Source organism: Sceloporus occidentalis, unplaced genomic scaffold (genome assembly GCF_023333645.1).
Source record: "Sceloporus occidentalis isolate IW3139 unplaced genomic scaffold, rSceOcc1.0.p SCAF_270, whole genome shotgun sequence".
In the NCBI taxonomy this organism is placed as follows: domain Eukaryota; kingdom Metazoa; phylum Chordata; class Lepidosauria; order Squamata; family Phrynosomatidae; genus Sceloporus; species Sceloporus occidentalis.
The window spans coordinates 588,306-608,185 of NW_028317250.1; the positions used below are offsets into that span (position 1 = coordinate 588,306).

General features: G+C 45.6%; 1 protein-coding gene across 1 annotated transcript; it reads left to right on the plus strand.

Moving 5' to 3' along the window:
* The first annotated feature begins 8,244 nt into the window (after positions 1 to 8,244).
* LOC149275716 (lysoplasmalogenase TMEM86A-like) lies at positions 8,245 to 19,151 on the plus strand. Its single transcript, XM_089504423.1, has 3 exons — positions 8,245 to 8,265; positions 15,526 to 15,790; positions 18,724 to 19,151. Exons 1-3 carry the CDS (start codon positions 8,245 to 8,247, stop codon positions 19,149 to 19,151), a joined length of 714 nt encoding a protein of 237 aa, XP_089360549.1.
* The last annotated feature ends 729 nt before the right edge of the window (positions 19,152 to 19,880 follow it).

A 19,880-nucleotide genomic window follows, 5' to 3' on the forward strand; every position in this document is an offset into this window, starting at 1 on the left:
GAACGATTTTGGAAAATATATTCTGCTGTTTTAGATTTTTGGGGGGTATTGTGAATTTTTGCCTATTTTCTGTCTATTGTTTAATCTCTGACATTTTTTTTTTTTGCTATATGAATTTGATCCATTATAACGGCAGATTCTATCACATGTATCATAAAATATTAACAGGAATGATTCTTCCCCCCCGGACCCTGCAGCGAGCATCTGTTATAAGTTCCCTGATTTTAAGCGGTTGTAGTCACCCTACTTTAAAAAAAAAATAAAGAAATAAAAGCCCCATGAAGCCATTTTATTAAAGCAAATTTTACTTTTCAGTATTTTTTCATTCAGTAATTGATACTTCCTACAATGTAGCAGAAATTATATAGTGCAGAGATGATGTCATTGGCTGCACACCTCCTGGGGGGCGGCCATACGGTTGCCATTGCAGCACTTTCAAGGCTGGATTCTACTGCTGGTGATAAATTCATAGCAACTGATTGACTCGCACCTTTTTTTTTTTTACATAAATTGGGGTAGAAATAAAAAAACAAAACAGCGACATATGTTATCTCATGGAATAGAATCAAGACTGTGAAGCAGCAATATATACTAATATTAAGTACTCGATACTAATGGTCTTCCACTGAAATGCTTAATAGAAATGCAAAGTGACCTTAAATATTATTTATTTTTAAATTAATCTTTAAATTAAATGTAAAAAAAATGCAAGATTCTTTTACTTGTCCTGTTTTGTTCATTGGCCACCAGGGGGCGCTCAATAGCGGATAATACGGTAATACTTTTCTAACATGAAATAAAATGTATTTAAATACAGGAGGTAAAATGCTTTTAATTCATTTATTTTAATGAATTTTAATTTTATTTGTAACTGTTGCACTCTTCATAGAAAAGATCTCACTTACAGTGCTATATAATATCCCATGGTACAGCACCGCTGAATATGGTGGCGCTATATAAATAAATATTATTTTTTTTTGTTATTACCTTTTAGATATATAGCGCCAACAGTTTACGCTGCGCTTCTTACAGATCATATATTCAAGAGGTCTGACGAAACTAGAACTAGGACAAGCTGATTCGTTAGGCAGAGAGGGCTCGGCTCGCAAGCTTACAATCTAGAGATATGATAAGCATGAAACTAATATCTACGCATTTATTCAATAGCATATCAGTAGTGTAGGTGGAGTATGAATAATGAGGACTACAGCAGAAGCAGTGTTATCACCATAGCAACAGATAGAATGTTAGAACCATTCTTGTGGTTGTTTTGGTGATAGGACCAACTTTGCACAAAAATCACTTTTTTTTTTTTTTTTTTTTTTTTTATAGCGCCCTTCCCCCATTCGGATCATTCTCGGAGTCCCCGTACTTTACAGCACAATAACCAACACTGGTCTCGGATGACCCCGCCAGGGTTTTTATAACGCTGACACACCGCATTCCTTGCAAAAATCATCTGTCAGCGGATGATTACGTTAAAATGCGAAATCATCCCCTAAAACGGCGGTGGAGCTGCGCGTGACGACCGCGATTTCGCAAAGAAAGGGAAGTAGAGATATTTCAACGGTTAGACATACAGTTCCGAAAATAGAAGGGCGTGCGATCAGGTGGATTCCTCGTCTGAGGGCTTTCTGGGTGAAAATATTAATAAAGGGTCATGTTGGGTAAAACGTGCATTTAATAAAGAAAGTAGTAATAAATTATCTATAGTTAGATTTATTGGCTGTCCTGATACACTATAACGCAGGATTCCATCGCTCGTATCATCAAATATTAACAGGAATGATTGGACGTTTATGTGTTATAACAGATGCTCCCTGCAGGGCCAGGATGATTTTAAGTTTCCCGATTTTAAGCGGTTGTGGTCACCCTAGCCGCGTACCTACATTTAAAAAAATAAATAAAAAAAAAGCCCCAGAATGCATTTTATTAAAGCAACTTTTACTTTTCAGTATTTTTTCATGATTTCCGATACTTCCTACAATGTAGCAGATATCCTGTAGTGCAGAGATGATGTCATTGGCTACGCACCTTCTGAGGTGCATCCATACGGTTGCCATTGCAGCACCTTTGAGGCTGGATTCCCTAAATAAATAGGCATCAGACACTGTGCCACAAGAAGCAAAGCTCCATACGACCGTCATTTCGCTATATGCATGCTACGCTTTGACTATACATGCGGTTTAGGGGTCAGGGAGGAGAGAACGTTATGCCTCTTATTACCCTGTATTAGAATACAGGGTAATACAGTGAGGGTATTAAACATGCATGGGATAGACATACGGCTCCTGAATCTAAGATGAGACCAACGACTGATTAAGGTTTGAGTCTTTACAGCAGGAGAAACGGCCGACTGGATGGGGGCCGAATGGGGGCCGATCTGACGACAAGGAAAGATACCGATATCCTTCAACCACCGACCTTTCCAGGTAGGTTGTCACCCCCAGCAGGACCCTACTGGATATCGTCACCGGATTATTTCAGCCTTTATGATGTCATGCCTGCTGTCCGACCTCATTAATGAACCCTCTGTCTTCGAGCGGGTGGTGACTCCGAGCTACCGGACTCTCGTTACGAGAAAACCCATTGTTCACTTTTGAGTCATTGCTAATGTATTCTCCCGGCCCTGGAGGGTTACAGTACGCACGTAAACAAAGGCCTCCTGCAAATGAATAGACGATGTATTCAAGCAAATATGTCATATTAGTCCCCGTGGAGAGGATAATTTAATCGACATGCAGATATCTCGTGGAGTCTCAAATCCCGCAGCGCTCTTTTCCATAGCAGGCGTCGCGCATGCTGTATATACCTGGTTCCAATCACTTAGTGAGTTCCACTGCGGAGACGGGGCAGACTGCGGCACGCTGTGGCTCCATCGCATCACCGCAGAACGCACCTACCCTATGACATCGTATCCCTGAATAGGATTTATGAATGGATACAATGTTTAGACACAAAGAACAGAAGGAAAATGTTTATTTACCAAAGCAACAGTATTTAATGAAAAATATTTACAATAAAAATAAAAATGTATTTATTTAGAGTCGCGCCAGCTTTAAATTATCCTTCTGTAAAGGACGTTCCATTGTAATGCTACATTTTTTACAGATTTATAGGGATATTATGGAATTTTCCTTAATCTTATATTACCGTATAGTGTAAGTATAAAGTGGCAAAATATTAGATATGAATATATATTCCTCTATTTTATATATATATATATATATATATATATATTCCTCTATTTCATATATATATATATATATATATATATATGTGTGTGTATAATGTATAATTAATATATTAATAAAGTTCTATATATTTATTAATTCATAAATAAAATATATTATAGTGTACATATAAAGTGGTAAAATATTAAATATGAATATATATATATCTATATAATATAAATAATATATTAATATATTTATCAATGAAATAAACATAGAAAATACAATATTTAATGATAATCGGAACTTGAATATATTGTCCTTTTTTGTACAATGCACCTGATATTAAAATATTGCAAAGATACATTATTTGACGGATTGGCCATTCGGGTGGCATGTTGTATTTTGGGGTATTATGTTATCACTAGAGCACCTTTTGGCCTCTAGAGCAGGGTCAGCTGATGGATACCTCCAGATCTTGTAGAATGCAGGTTTCCATGGTTACCAGAAACACATTATTTTAAATGTTTTTTTAATATTGGCTAAGAGTTCCGAAACATATACCGCAGTACCAGTAATCACGCAATGATTCAATCCGTAATGTATTTCCGTGAAAAGTAACGTCACCTTGGCTTATGATCCCACACAGTGCGAAGTCCTAATTATTCATAATCCGATGCATAAAAAACATAAACTGTCATTATTTTGGGTGGTGCTCTTTTTTGGCCACCATTAGCAAAAACAGAATATTTGGGTCATCAAAACAATTCACTATTATTGTTGTTCAAGGAGCAGCGGTGATACAACCCCCCCCCCCCCCCCCAAGAATTAGACATTATTGTATGTCCTCTTGGAAGTTCTTTGTCCAAAATAAGTAAAACTGTAGTGGGATCCGTGCACGAAAGACAAATTCGAGGATTAGGTTTCTCGGGCGCAGCGCAGGCTCTCGGCGAAGCACATAATGATCTCCTGTTCTGCACTGCAGCCGATAGCATTCCCAAGAGCTGGACATAATAGCTTAGATATACCAAAGGATAGATATATCAAATTCGAGAGATCCGGAGAATTCAGCAGAGTTTTAGAAGCCTTGGCGAGGCAGACAAAATTGCCAGTCGAGTACAAAAAGATCAATTGTTCTGTGTAAAATTTGGAATTTAATAAAATACAAAAATCATTCAAAAAAAATAATAAATAAATGAATAACAATAATAAATAAATATATAATAACTAATAATTAACTAATAATATATAATAAATATATATATATATATATATATATAATGCAGAGTGTTTCTATCAGTCTGAAGAACAGGAGACCAAGAATGGGGTTCAGCAACACTCAGGGTTCATTATAGGGGTGCGACAATACAGGTAGCACCCCGAATCCCGGCAAACCTTGGAACTTTAAGGTTCAGATATAACCCTTTAACAGCCCAAGTTTTTTGTTTGAGGGGCAACCAAATAGTTGTAACGGTCCTTATGGAAACCATGACTTGTCAGGAGTTAAAGGCATTGTGAATGAAGTCACCTGTTTTCAAGCAGGGATTTCAGTTGTGATATAGCAGTAAGAAAAGGATATCATTAAATCAGATGAGAATAGGAAGAAGTCACCTCAAAACCGTGTGACCCTGAGAATCTGCCAATTCACCCTGGCACCCATAGACCGGGGTAAAAACCCAGAGACTTAGGGGCTCACCCTGCCAAAATCCAGCTGGCAACACACAGTGTCTCTTCCCTGGTCCTCCAGGTCTGTCATCACTTTGCACTATTTAGTGAATACAACCCTTTATAGCACCAGGCAGACCAAGCAGCCCCCATTGGGTGCAGACCTCCAGAAAGCTGGTACAAGACCCACCACCTAGAAATAAAACCTCACGGTTTACAAATAAGAAATTCTTCATTCAGAGAGACCTGATTTTATCTTAATAGGCAATGTAGCAACAGATATATTTTTTTTGAATTTGGGTTTTTAAGTGGTTTTATAGATCATTTGCTGTATTCTGGAACCTTTGCAACCCATTCCCTTCTGGATCAGCTTGCTATCAATTCCTGGCTCCTTCCCAGCAGCGGGAGAGTTAAAGTCGATATCACTCGCCAGGAATAGCTCCATATTGATTACCATCAGCAACCTTGGCGTTTTTCTTCCTCTGTCTGCCCTTGGGACCTAAAAACACAGAATATGATGGGCAAATCAGGGCCCATTAACCCGCCTGGTCTGCTCATTCTCCTGTCCACCAAGAAGCTTATTGTGTCTTCTTCCAGAAGAAATATCTCATAATTGGGTATTCTTCAGACCGTGACATTGTTTTTTCTCCTGGAAGGATTGTTCCAGGATTGTTTGGTGGGCATTGTAGTGACAATAGGACCTTCGTCAATGTCTGTTGTGCCACAAAAAACGTGGCCAGGTCTTTACGCGGACACAGCCTCACACCAAACCACGGAATATGGGCCGTGACGCGACGTGATGCCACCTTGGCCAGGCAGTGGTCATTGCTAATGGATTTATAACGTGGGCAGGTCAACCACCATCTTTCCTGATAAACAGAACTTAACATGACTATAAAATGTCGATTTCCGGGGTCATTTTGAAGATCCATCACCTTTACAGAGGAGGTATCCATCTTGACCTGACTTTAGTAAATATCTCTCTCCAGTCATTTATTGAGTGGGCCAGATGGAATCTGATGTGTTGTGGCAACTTCGAAAAGGAGGAGCGAGAATTGAATTGACCAAACCTGGTTAAACTGTGAGGTTCTCGACCGTGAAAACCCAGACTCTCTCCAGCTAAGCCGAATGCCTAGGCTGCCCATGGCTGACGCTGCTTTGTGAAGCTGGTAGAGATCTTCCTCGGAAAGAGTTAAATGTTCCCGACAGCGGCAGAAGAATATGTTAGGGGTTGGATTCCTCTTATGACCCCTTTAGGGTAAAACTATATTGGAACCCAACATCGATAGGCAGTTAATTATCTTATTAATCAATTGGCTAATTAGAAGAGACCATGGTTCCTGTACAAGCCCATCACAAACGTGGTCTTCATGACCTCGCCTGTTATTGCTAGATTAGGATTATGATGCATGGTACCTATAGAATGGGCACGAGGTGGTAATTTTGTGAGTAGTTGGGTAAGTGATGTCTGAATGATGGCATTTATTAATTCAACGTATGTTCTGCCCTCTCCTAGAATTGGTCTGATCCTGGAGGCCATGTTGGATGTTGGCCAATGTCTACATTGGCTTTTAGATAAAGGGGTACTGGTAATTATGGGAACCGGTTCCATTAACAAAGGGGTAAAGGCTATATTAGACCTTGATGTTTGTTTCTCCAGTGTCCCCTTCTACTGGTTTGAAGGACATTGATGTTTACAATACATTGTTTAAATCAACATCCGACAAGGCCTCCTATCAGCGCTAGATTTTATTTAATTTAATAAAAATTCTGAGTTTTACAGACAAAATCCTTCAGTAATTTGTCTTCCAGGGCAGGGAGCTCGTCATGACGTAGGATGCGACTATCCGGCTATTCCTCGAACTGTCGTGGTGAGACTGTTATGGGTGACCCTCTTCATCCAGGGGTATTAGACAGGGTCAGGCCCGACGGGCTCAGCGGGCAGAGCCACACAGTGACCCGATCTGCTGCTGCAGAGGCCGATCTGGTGCGGCAGTGTGTGGCCGGTGGCTGGATATGCTGCATGAGCATAAAAACGACCTTTGTTATTAGGCGGCAGCTGGCCTTAAAGTGCCATGACTGCTCTGTGATCATCGGTCTAGCCCTGGACGGGGTATATAAATAGGGAAATGTGAATTTTCCTCTTTGTGGCATGTTTTTTTTATTTACTGCATGGAATCGTTGCAGACTCTCAGGATGTGATAAAGGGGGCATCTTGTATTTGCCTGATGGTGCTATACAGAGGCAGGGCCCGAGCAGCCACATGTTTGGCTCTGTGTTCCTGGGTAGGAGGAGATGAGTACAGTCAGGGTATCACATGCAGTGGGCACTGGGTATACAGGCTGGGTATCACATGCAGTGGGCACTGGGTGTACAGTCAGGGTATCACATGCAATGGGCACTGGATATACAGGCTGGGTATTGTATGCAGTGGGCACTGGATATACAGGCTGGGTATCACATGCAATGGGCACTGGATATACAGGCTGGGTATTGTATGCAGTGGGCACTGGGTATACAGGCTGGGTATCACATGCAGTGGGCACTGGGTATACAGGCTGGGTATTGTATGCAGTGGGCACTGGGTATACAGGCTGGGTATTGTATGCAGTGGGCACTGGGTATACAGGCTGGGTATCACATGCAGTGGGCACTGGGTATACAGGCTGGGTATTGTATGCAGTGGGCACTGGGTATACAGGCTGGGTATTGTATGCAGTGGGCACTGGGTATACAGGCTGGGTATCACATGCAGTGGGCACTGGGTATACAGGCTGGGTATTGTATGCAGTGGGCACTGGGTATACAGGCTGGGTATTGTATGCAGTGGGCACTGGGTATACAGGCTGGGTATCACATGCAGTGGGCACTGGGTATACAGGCTGGGTATCACATGCAGTGGGCACTGGGTATACAGGCTGGGTATTGTATGCAGTGGGCACTGGGTATACAGGCTGGGTATCACATGCAGTGGGCACTGGGTGTACAGTCAGGGTATCACATGCAGTGGGCACTGGATATACAGGCTGGGTATCACATGCAATGGGCACTGGATATACAGGCTGGGTATTGTATGCAGTGGGCACTGGGTATACAGGCTGGGTATCACATGCAGTGGGCACTGGGTGTACAGTCAGGGTATCACATGCAGTGGGCACTGGCATAGCTGGGTCTCTCGCAGAATTGCGGCATGAAACGGGTTAACAGATGTACAACTGAAAAGCTGAAGCTGCAAGCCCCGCCCTCCGTGACGTCTCCGCATTCTAAAATAGAATACAATAACAATCCGCAGCCGGGATCCGGAGGGATCGGGACGGCACACCGGGGATACACACCGGGACCGGGGACACGCCATAGGCACACACCGGCACCGGGGACACTCCGGGATCACGCGTCAGCCGCAGACATGGTGTCTCCAGTCACTGTGGTGAGTATCAGATTATTTACATTCCATCGGGGTAAACAGGGCAGAATGCGGGGTGCCAGCAGCACAGGGGGCACATGCCAGGGGTATCAGACAATGCCCCCCATGATAAGCCCTGCACATTGCTCAGATCCGTCCCTAAAGCCGCTGAGTGATGGGAGTTTCCCAGCGGTCACTACCCCCTGTCTGTCTAGCAATGTGCAGGGGGCTGTGTGTTGGGGGGGGGGGGCGCTGTGTGTGTTGGGGGGCTGTGTGTGTATGTGTGTGTTTGGGGGGCTGTGTGTGTGTATATGTGGGGGGGCTGTGTGTGTACGCTATGTGTGTGTGGGGGGATGTTTGTGTACACTGTGTGGGGGGCTGTGTGTGGGGGGGGCTGTTTGTGTACATTGTGTGGGGAGTCTGTGTGTGTACACTGTGGTGGTGGGGGGTGCTGTGTGTGGAGGGGCTGTGTGTGTACATTGTGTGTATATGGGGGGGGGCTGTGTGTGTATGTGTGTGTTTGGGGGGCTGTGTGTGTGTATATGTGGGGGGGCTGTGTGTGTACGCTATGTGTGTGTGGGGGGATGTTTGTGTACACTGTGTGGGGGGCTGTGTGTGGGGGGGGCTGTTTGTGTACATTGTGTGGGGAGTCTGTGTGTGTACACTGTGGTGGTGGGGGGTGCTGTGTGTGGAGGGGCTGTGTGTGTACATTGTGTGTATATGGGGGGGGGCTGTGTGATGCCCCCATCTATTTGGCGCAGTGGGTGAGCCCAGTGTGTGTACTGTTTTTTATGCCCTTTGTGTGTTGTCTGGTGGTTGGTGCTGTGTAGTATGTGTTGTGTATCGCTGTGGAGTGTGGCAGTGTCCTGGGTGCTGGGTATGTGGGCATCACATTGTGTCAGGTGTATTCCTCAGCACTTTGTGCCCTGACTTTGCATTGTGAGCTTTACTTAGTATTGTCTATTGTTGGAAGAAATTGTGTAACCTGTCATATTTTGTGTTTTATTCTGTAACGTATTGTTTGTTTGGCAGTGTGCTGTATTTTTGCATTTTGACTTGTCATGTATTGTGTTGGATGAGCGTTGTATCAGGATGCATTGTGTGTGTTGTGTTATTGGCTGTGCATTGTGTCTGGATGTATATTGTGTTATTGGCTGTGTGTTGTGTCGGGATGTATATTGTGTGCTTTGGCTGTGTGTTGTGTTGGCTGTGCATTGTGTTCTTTGGCTGTGCTTTGTTGTCTGTTGTGTCTCACATTTGAAAACATCAGACACGTGACTCCGTGACATGTGTGTTTTTGTGCTGATCTGCAGTCCTGCCCCGGGGAGGGCTTTACCCACACAGAGTATTATACAGCGATTAACCCTTTAAGTGCCAGAACACTATAATAGGTCAATACATTAACCTGCAAACATCTCCCCTTGTGTTAGAAATACAACACTGTTTGTACGCCACCGCCACTGTGGCGGGCGTCTCGGTGTGCAGAAGGATTACGGACAAATCCCGTATGGAAGTTCAAGAGTTAGACTTTTAACCCCTTGAGTGCTCACCTGCATAACTGGGGGGGGGGGCTTTGCATTAAAAATACTTTGATCCAAAAATTAACCAGGTGTCTTATCACCATAGCAACCAGTGGAATTTCACTGCTGGTTAGACCATTCCATTGGTTGCTATGGCGATTGGACACCGTCTTAAATGTTTTTGCTCGCCTACGGATGGCCGGAGACCTTTGGGGGGCTCGTTGTGCATGTTACCCGTGCTCTAAACAGCATTTGAGTAAGAAGGTCATCTCAGGACTTGACCCTAAGATTCTGCAAAGTCTTCTTCTCTAAATAGCTCACTAGCGGGGCGAGAGAGGAAATGAAGGAGTTAATTTAGCACCTTGGAAATGTAGAAGACGATCTCCATTCACGTGACGAGATCCGCATTGAGAAATGGCAGTTCGCCCTTTGGCACAGTTTCCCCTCCTGCATAGATAGACGGGGAGGACCGCAGTGACCCAGAGTCCTCCGTTTTAGGACTCCAAACATGTTGTCATCATCAGATTCTCACCGCAATGGTAACAAAGTCACGATAGATACTGCAACATCAACAAAAATGTTACCTTGTGATTCGGAAGGCCAAGTAGACTTCTGTGGGGACAGGAGAGGTTGGGAGAGATCTCCACCGATGGTCCAGAGCGACCAAGATTGGCCATCAAAAGACTGGTGGGGTTCCTACCATGAGTGGACCTTCCTCAGACCCCGCTGGGTTCAGCTTATACTCATTTACTGAGTGCAGATGGTCTCAGTAGGATGTAACGTGGTGATGACCCAGAACCAGGTCGTCGCTGAAGTCACAGGAGATGGAACCCACCAGATCAGATCGATGGAGAGTTTTATCTGAGCAGCTTTGAGCTTTTTCAGTGAAGCCTCTTGTCTCAAAATACATTTTATTAACTGTCCAGGAGATTAGGATGGAGTGCAGTGAGTTTTTTTTCTTAGTAAATGTGAAAGAGAAGGCGGTAGATAAGTGGAACAGCCTCCCAGCAGAAGTGGTAGAGGGTAATACAGTGAGGTATTAAACATGCATGGGATAGACGTACGGCTCCTGAATCTAAGACGGGACCAACGACTGATTAAGGTTTGACTCTTTAGAGCAGGAGAAACGGGCGACTAGGCGGGGGCCGAATGGGGCCGATCTGCCGACAGGTTCTAGGTTTCTAGCACAAGTATAAGAGTTTGAGCCTTAATTTCTAAACCTAATTTTAATAAATTTATATTTTAGGGAAAAAGAAAGAACAGAGAAAGTAAACAAACCGTGTGTCCAGATAAGAATATGAGTATGGGGGTGTGTGCGGGGGGGGGGGGTAATGTCTCTGACCTCCAGCCCTCTAATACATCCGCTGATAACACAATCAGACTGAACGCCGGCTACTCGCTGTGACCGAGTTGAGTCATGCTGAGTTGAAAAATAATTTGCAGTCGAAGGTTGAAATCAAGTAAAATTCCATGCATGGAAAAGCGAATGTAATATGGAACTGCCTCCCAGCAGAAGTGGTAGAGGGTAATACAGTGAGGGTATTAAACATGTGTGGGATAGGCATACGGCTCCTGAATCTAAGACGAGACCAACGACTGAGTCTTTACAGCAGGAGAAACGGGCAGACTAGACGGGGGCTGAATGGGGCCGATCTGCCGCACATAACTCGGGCAGATGAGTTGCCGCTCCATTGTACTTTGTCCTAAGACTATAATTCATTTCCTCGTTTAGCACCGACGCGTTTCTCCGTGCTGTAAAATTGGGTTTTTACTGACTTGTTTTGGTCTGTCCAGCATCACATGATCCCCATTGCAGCGAGAAAGCAGCGTGTCTGCGCATGCCCACCGCAAAAACTCTTAATGTACCACCTCGGCTAACGAATCTCCTGCGCTGGTAAACACGGCGCGGCTGATACGCGGCACTTTGACTTATCAGGAGGAAATTTTAGGAGCTTGGCCGGCATCCAGCCATTGTGACGCTCGGCTTTCCAGGCTGTCCTCTTGATAAAACCATTAAGCTAATTGCTCAGCTCGTTCCTGAACTTCAAATATTGTCGTACTTGTTGGAAACGGCTTAGAAGACCAACCCACCTTATCTCCTCAGTCCTCTCCTGCCGTGGCCCGAACCCTTTGACGTGATTATTCTTCTAATGGGTATACTGGTCGGATTGTTAGATCCCCAGCGGGTTACTGGGACAATCACAATGTTCATCACTTTTCCATTAACTCTCAGGAGTAGATCTTGGAAAGGTTCCTCACCAGTTCCCACCCAACCACCACTGGTTCAGGTAGAACATGACCCATGGAAGCCATCAGAACCGGAGTCTTGCGCATGTGCGGTCGTTAGGAACATATGAAAGTGCCACCAGTGCGAAAGAAGAGAAGGAGTACAGGAAGAATCCAGGGAGGGTGGAAATGCTGTCTATAAGACTGTCCTCTGCTGTGATATCTGGAATTCTGGACCAAAGTCAACCGAGAGAAATCCTGGGGGGTATTTCCTCCTGGAGACCCAGGCGAGTCTGAACCTGCTTAGGATCATTACCGTGACTCGTTAGCCCTCATGCTTGTTAACACGATTTAATTAGTATTTCTGTCAAGTTTTATGAACGTTCTCTTTGTTCCACCGCGTTAAACGCGTGACCCGAAATGCTGAGAAAAAACCCCAAAATGCCTCCGTCCTTGCCCCCCCCCGCTAATAAAGTATTAAGTAAAAGAAAGAAAAGTGTCAAGAAGATTAAGGAGTCGGAATGCAAAGTATTTGAATTCCAAGAAAAAGTCCTTAAACTCTGAATTTAGCAAAACTTAGAGGAACCACATGGTGGGGTCTCCAGAGCTGAATGGTTAGATGTTCTGGGGGCGTCCTAGACGTTCAACGTTGAACGGAACTAATGTGTGGGACGTAATAGGTTGCAGGGAAGTTGGGGCAATTCCTGGGCTAATGGCAAATTGATAAGCTATAGGACAGTAATAGGGAATCTTTATCTACTTCTGGTCTGGTGGTAGATGTAGGAGGTCTTCTAGGTTCTAGGTGGTCTTCTCTGGTGGGCATGTTGTGGTTACCCTAACTTCTAGATGGCCAGTGACTTTTAGAAGGTCATCCAACCAAGAAGAGTCTCAATAGCTTGTCGTCAGATCAATGTTCACTCAAAAGTGGGTAACACCGGCTAGATTCGGGTTTACGGAATAATATTTTTGTGCTGGAATCTTTGAGGGTCACATCGTGAGTCAAACTGTTGTGATATTTTAACTGGTATGGGTGTAAAGGCGTTGGTTCCAGCCGCAGACATGAATATACTTGTCAGGAAAGCGTGAAGGCATCTAGAGTTAGTTTATGCTGATTCCCACACCTTTTGGAGGGTACCTGCGTCCATATAATTTGAGAGACGGTGGATTTAGTGGATCTGTGGGACCGTAGACGCAGGAAGCGGCGTGATATGATTTCTCATTACTCGCAGTACGCGGCCGCGTGATTGGAGATGACGGAATTTGGTGTTGATTATCACTTGATGGTATCGCTCATTTACTTTGAGAACCATTTATAAGACCGGTTCTGTATATGGTTGTTTATTTTTGAAATACACGTTAAATATTCAGAACTGTCGTTCCATAATGATACAGGACTCTTTACCTAACGGATCGGGTCGTCGAATTAAGCTTAAGTCTGGCAGGGTGACCGGATGCCCAACATGGTGGAAAAAGGTGGAGAATTCAGGCAGAGCCAAGAAGCACTTAGTGGGTGGAATGGCTTGGCTTGGCTGGAATAGAATGTTACCAAATACACCATAGGAAGGTTTGGCCGGATCGTTATCATGGAGGGGAGTCAGTTGGGTGTATAGGAAGGTTTGGCCGGATCGTTATCATGGAGGGGAGTCGGTTGGGTATATAGGAAGGTTTGGCCGGATCGTTATCATGGAGGGGAGTCGGTTGGGTGTATAGGAAGGTTTGGCCAGATCGTTATCATGGAGGGGAGTCAGTTGGGTGTATAGGAAGGTTTGGCCGGATCGTTATCATGGAGGGGAGTCGGTTGGGTATATAGGAAGGTTTGGCCGGATCGTTATCATGGAGGGGAGTCAGTTGGGTGTATAGGAAGGTTTGGCCGGATCGTTATCATGGAGGGGAGTCGGTTGGGTGTATAGGAAGGTTTGGCCAGATCGTTATCATGGAGGGGAGTCAGTTGGGTGTATAGGAAGGTTTGGCCGGATCGTTACCATGGAGGGGAGTCGGTTGGGTATATAGGAAGGTTTGGCCGGATCATTATCATGGAGGGGAGTCGGTTGGGTGTATAGGAAGGTTTGGCCGGATCGTTATCATGGAGGGGAGTCAGTTGGGTGTATAGGAAGGTTTGGCCGGATCGTTATCATGGAGGGGAGTCGGTTGGGTATATAGGAAGGTTTGGCCGGATCGTTATCATGGAGGGGGAGTCGGTTGGGTATATAGGAAGGTTTGGCCGGATCGTTACCATGGAGGGGAGTCGGTTGGGTATATAGGAAGGTTTGGCCGGATCGTTATCATGGAGGGGAGTCGGTTGGGTATATAGGAAGGTTTGGCCGGATCGTTATCATGGAGGGGAGTCGGTTGGGTATATAGGAAGGTTTGGCCGGATCATTATCATGGAGGGGAGTCGGTTGGGTGTATAGGAAGGTTTGGCCGGATCGTTATCATGGAGGGGAGTCGGTTGGGTATATAGGAAGGTTTGGCCGGATCGTTATCATGGAGGGGAGTCGGTTGGGTATATAGGAAGGTTTGGCCGGATCATTATCATGGAGGGGAGTCGGTTGGGTGTATAGGAAGGTTTGGCCGGATCGTTATCATGGAGGGGAGTCGGTTGGGTATATAGGAAGGTTTGGCCGGATCGTTATCATGGAGGGGGAGTCGGTTGGGTATATAGGAAGGTTTGGCCGGATCGTTATCATGGAGGGGGAGTCGGTTGGGTATATAGGAAGGTTTGGCCGGATCGTTATCATGGAGGGGGAGTCGGTTGGGTATATAGGAAGGTTTGGCCGGATCGTTACCATGGAGGGGAGTCGGTTGGGTATATAGGAAGGTTTGGCCGGATCGTTATCATGGAGGGGAGTCGGTTGGGTATATAGGAAGGTTTGGCCGGATCGTTATCATGGAGGGGGAGTCGGTTGGGTATATAGGAAGGTTTGGCCGGATCGTTATCATGGAGGGGAGTCGGTTGGGTATATAGGAAGGTTTGGCCGGATCGTTATCATGGAGGGGGAGTCGGTTGGGTATATAGGAAGGTTTGGCCGGATCGTTATCATGGAGGGGGAGTCGGTTGGGTATATAGGAAGGTTTGGCCGGATCGTTATCATGGAGGGGGAGTCGGTTGGGTATATAGGAAGGTTTGGCCGGATCGTTATCATGGAGGGGAGTCAGTTGGGTGTATAGGAAGGTTTGGCCGGATCGTTATCATGGAGGGGAGTCAGTTGGGTGTATAGGAAGGTTTGGCCGGATCGTTATCATGGAGGGGAGTTGGTTGGGTAGAGTTGGGTTTATAAAAAATGGTTGAATTTCCAGAGTTTGGAGGTAAGTCGGAGGTCTGGTGGGTTCTCGGATGTGAGTGGCGTGTTTCCAGATCCCGTTTATTAACGATTAGCGTCTCTCCACGGTTAGGATTGTTTCATGGAGCAATTTACAGTTTTTAATTAATTTAATATTTCTTATTGAATATAGCGAGAAGAACCTTTTGTAGTTTGTAGAGAGTCTGTATTTTTATGTAGTTTGTGTTTTTAACCCTTTTTTTTCTCCCCCCCAACAGGTCAAATGTGAGGGTCCAAAGCTGGTACCGTTTTTCAAGGCCACCTGCGTTTATTTTGTGCTCTGGCTTCCGACGTCGAGTCCGTCTTGGTTCAGCGCCCTCATTAAGTGTTTACCCATCTTCTGCCTCTGGGTATTCCTTCTGGCCCACGGGGTAAATTTCCTCGTCAGCCACCGCAGTGCCAAGAGAATTTTCGCCGGATTAATATTCTCGGCGGTGGGAGATGCCTTCCTGATTTGGCAGGAACAGGGATACTTTGTGCACGGTGAGTGGGGAGAAAGCGCCGGCGATCTTTAAACCCGCAGGATTATTTTTCAATTCAGCTTTCTGTGAAAGGAATTAACCGGCGATACAAAGTAACAGAACGCGCAGTAATATCACACCGGAGATAGCGTTTTAATTGCTTCTCAGGGGCCGACCTGTTTCCTACATACTAACTTTGTCTGTAATAACCCCCAGCGCTGTATACAGTAATAACCCCCAGCGCTGTATACAGTAATATAACCCCAGCGCTGTATACAGTAATATAACCCCCAGCGCTGTATACAGTAATATAACCCCAGCGCTGTATACAGTAATATAACCCCCAGCGCTGTATACAGTAATAACCCCCAGCGCTGTATACAGTAATATAACCCCCAGCACTGTATACAGTAATATAACCCCCAGTGCTGTATACAGTAATATAACCCCCAGCACTGTATACAGTAATATAACCCCCAGCACTGTATACAGTAATATAACCCTCAGTGCTGTATACAGTAATATAACCCCCAGCACTGTATACAGTAATATAACCCTCAGTGCTGTATACAGTAATATAACCCCAACGCTGTATACAGTAATAACCCCCAGCGCTGTATACAGTAATATAACCCCCAGCACTGTATACAGTAATATAACCCCCAGCACTGTATACAGTAATATAACCCTCAGTGCTGTATACAGTAATATAACCCCAACGCTGTATACAGTAATAACCCCCAGCGCTGTATACAGTAATATAACCCCAGCGCTGTATACAGTAATATAACCCCCAGCACTGTATACAGTAATATACCCCCCAGCGCTGTATACAGTAATATAACCCCCAGCACTGTATACAGTAATATAACCCCCAGCGCTGTATACAGTAATATAACCCCCAGCACTGTATACAGTAATATAACCCCCAGCACTGTATACAGTAATATACCCCCCAGCGCTGTATACAGTAATATAACTCCCAGCACTGTATACAGTAATATAACCCCCAGCACTGTATACAGTAATATAACCCCCCAGCGCTGTATACAGTAATATAACCCCCCAGCGCTGTATACAGTAATATAACCCCCAGCGCTGTATACAGTAATATAACCCCCAGCGCTGTATACAGTAATATAACCCCCCAGCGCTGTATACAGTAATATAACCCCCAGCGCTGTATACAGTAATATAACCCCCAGCACTGTATACAGTAATATAACCCCCAGCACTGTATACAGTAATATAACCCCAGCGCTGTATACAGTAATATAACCCCCAGCGCTGTATACAGTAATATAACCCCCAGCGCTGTATACAGTAATAAAACCCCCAGCGCTGTATACAGTAATATAACCCCCAGCGCTGTATACAGTAATATAACCCCCAGCGCTGTATACAGTAATATAACCCCCAGCACTGTATACAGTAATTAGTGAGAGTTAATCTTAAGAACCAAGACTCGTCAGAAGTCCTTTTGACCAGAGGTTTAAATCCACCAAAAATCTACACCCTTTGGCCCAGTTTTAATCTTCTAGGTTCTGAAGGGGGTTAATGTTCCCTCCGGCTCTCAGTGGGTTAAATGTCCTTGCGAATGAATGAACCCCGTTCGTTTGCTTTTTGTGTTGGACGCGGACCTCGTAGCCGCTAACCTACAATAGCCCCATTCAGCAGCGTCTGACATTAAACGCTTTTCCCACGTTTTTATTTATTTCATTTATTTTGGAAGTTAAATAAAAGCCCCTTAGGAGAGGGGCCGGTGCCTGGGCCGGGGGGGCAGAGGGATCTCAGCAGCTGGGGTATTTGGCAGGAATTAATGCTCATTCAGGTCTCTATAGCACAGAAGACCTTTGTCATGATACGGCTAAGTTTCAATTTCAACCTTTTTTGCTTTTTTGGGGGAATTTTCTGGCGTCCCGTTCCCGCTCCAGCGATGAGAATCGTGCGGGAAGCGCCCCTGGTTATCAGTATTTTAAACAATGTGTTGGGTTCCTGTCTGTTTTTATAACGTTTTAACATTTTTCCACCGGAGTCTCAATCAGACGCGTGCTCCGAATGGAAAATTTTACTAGAGAAACATAGAACTCATCGGCCCCATCCGGCCCCCGTCTAGTCGCCCGTTCCTCCTACTGTAACGACTCAAACCTTAATCAGTCGTTGGTCTCGTCTTAGATTCAGGAGCCGTATGTCTATCCCATGCATGTTTAATCCCCTCACTGTATTACCCTCTACCACTTCTGCTGGGAAGCTGTTCCACTTATCTACCACCCTCTCAGTAGAGTAAAACTTTCTTACATTCCTTTTAAACCTCTGAGCCTCTAGTTTAAAATTATGGCCTCTTGTTCTCCTTTGAAACAAACGTCCCTTCTGTACGATGTTAAAGTACATCAAATAAATAAAAAAAATATATCTATATAATAAATAAATTTATAAAATATACTATATAAAATAAAAAAAAACATATATATCTGTTTATAATACATTTTTAATGAGATTGGGGAAAAATAATTTAATATTTTCTGTTTTGCAAATAAAATCATTTAATACCCCGGTGCAGTTCTGTGTAAGCGGCGATGGCCCTGTGTAAGCGGTGATGGGGATGGCCCGGGCGTGTGACCGGTGATGGCCCCGTGTAAGCGGTGATGGCCCGCACGTGTGACCGGTGATGGCCCCGTGTAAGCGGTGATGGCGATGGCCCGCACGTGTGACCGGTGATGGCCCCGTGTAAGCGGTGATGGGGATGGCCCGCACGTGTGACCGGCGCTGGCCCGCGCGTGTGACCGGTGATGGCCCCGTGTAAGCGGTGATGGCCCTCGCGTGTGACTGGCGATGGCCCCGTGTAAGCGGTGATGGCGCTGGCCCGCGCGTGTGACCGGCGCTGGCCCGCGCGTGTGACCGGTGATGGCCCGCGCCGCCGTACGTGTCTCAGTTGTACGCTCTGTCTCGTTGCAGGTCTGCTGATGTTCGCCGTCACCCACATCCTGTATTCCTCGGCCTTCGGCATGAAACCCCTGGACCTGAGGAGCGGACTCGTCGTGGGTCTGATCTCCGTCGTTCTCTACACCTTTTTGTATTCCTATCTCTCCGGCCCGTTCACTTACCTGGTGGCCGTCTACACGGCTCTGATCTCGTTCATGGGCTGGAGGGCGATAGCCGGCGTCCAGCTCTGCAACGACCTCTGGACGTGGACCAAGCTGTCCGCCTGCCTCGGCTCCGTGCTCTTCATAGTCTCCGACCTGACGATCGCCGTCAACAAGTTCTGCTTCCCGGTGCCCAGCTCCAGAGCCATCATAATGGCCACTTATTACGCGGCCCAGATGCTGATCTCGCTGTCGGCCGTCGAATGCAGGGACGGCGATGACTACAAGAAGAGGAAGTAAATATCCGCGCGGACCTTTCCTGGAAAGAATAATGGGGTCCGAGACCTCTAAGGTGTGTACAGTGCGTTAAGTGCGCCCGGAGCGGCATGTCCGACGCCTATCCGGAGCCCCCTTTACAAGAAAAACACAAAAAAGGGTGAAAAAGACAGATAATCACTCGCTTGTTGCATTCCCAGCGGCTGCCGCCATGTATCGCTTCCTCCTGCAGAGTTTACTGTGAACCATGCGCAGGCCGGGGCCTCTATGTATGCGGAAGGGACCCGCTGTCTGCGCCGGTTACCGGATACCGGCAAAGTCTTACCCAGAACGCATCCTCCCTGTTACATTGTGTCTCGGTGGGCAGAGCCCCCCCCCCCCCCGGAACGCTGTCTCTTTCCAGAAGTCTTCTAATTCATCGTCTTAAAGGCAAAACCACAGACAAAAAAACACATTATTTCTACACAAATTACATCCGTAGATGATAAAAATGTCACATTTTGCACAGTTTGGGGGCACCAGGCGTTTCGGTTGGTTAGGGCCACCGGCAGCAGGTCGCCGAAGGCATGAAGCCGGGGCGTGGAGACGTTCTGGATACCCGTTAAAAAAAAAAAAGTGTTTACTGCGTCTCGTCTTAATATGATCGGGTCCGAGATGGAGATAATTGTTCCGTAGGAAACAACGGAATGTTCTTTTGGACCATTCTTTTGGTTGCTATGGTAATAAGACCCCACTTAGCCGGGATCTGCCCCG

Excerpts from the sequence above, each read along its gene's own strand:
- LOC149275716 (XM_089504423.1), top strand. The coding sequence starts at position 8,245 with ATGGTGTCTCCAGTCACTGTG. Across the intron at positions 8,266-15,525 it reads TGGTGTCTCCAGTCACTGTG|GTCAAATGTGAGGGTCCAAA; the intron begins GTGAGTATCAGA and ends CCCCCCCAACAG. Across the intron at positions 15,791-18,723 it reads ACAGGGATACTTTGTGCACG|GTCTGCTGATGTTCGCCGTC; the intron begins GTGAGTGGGGAG and ends GTCTCGTTGCAG.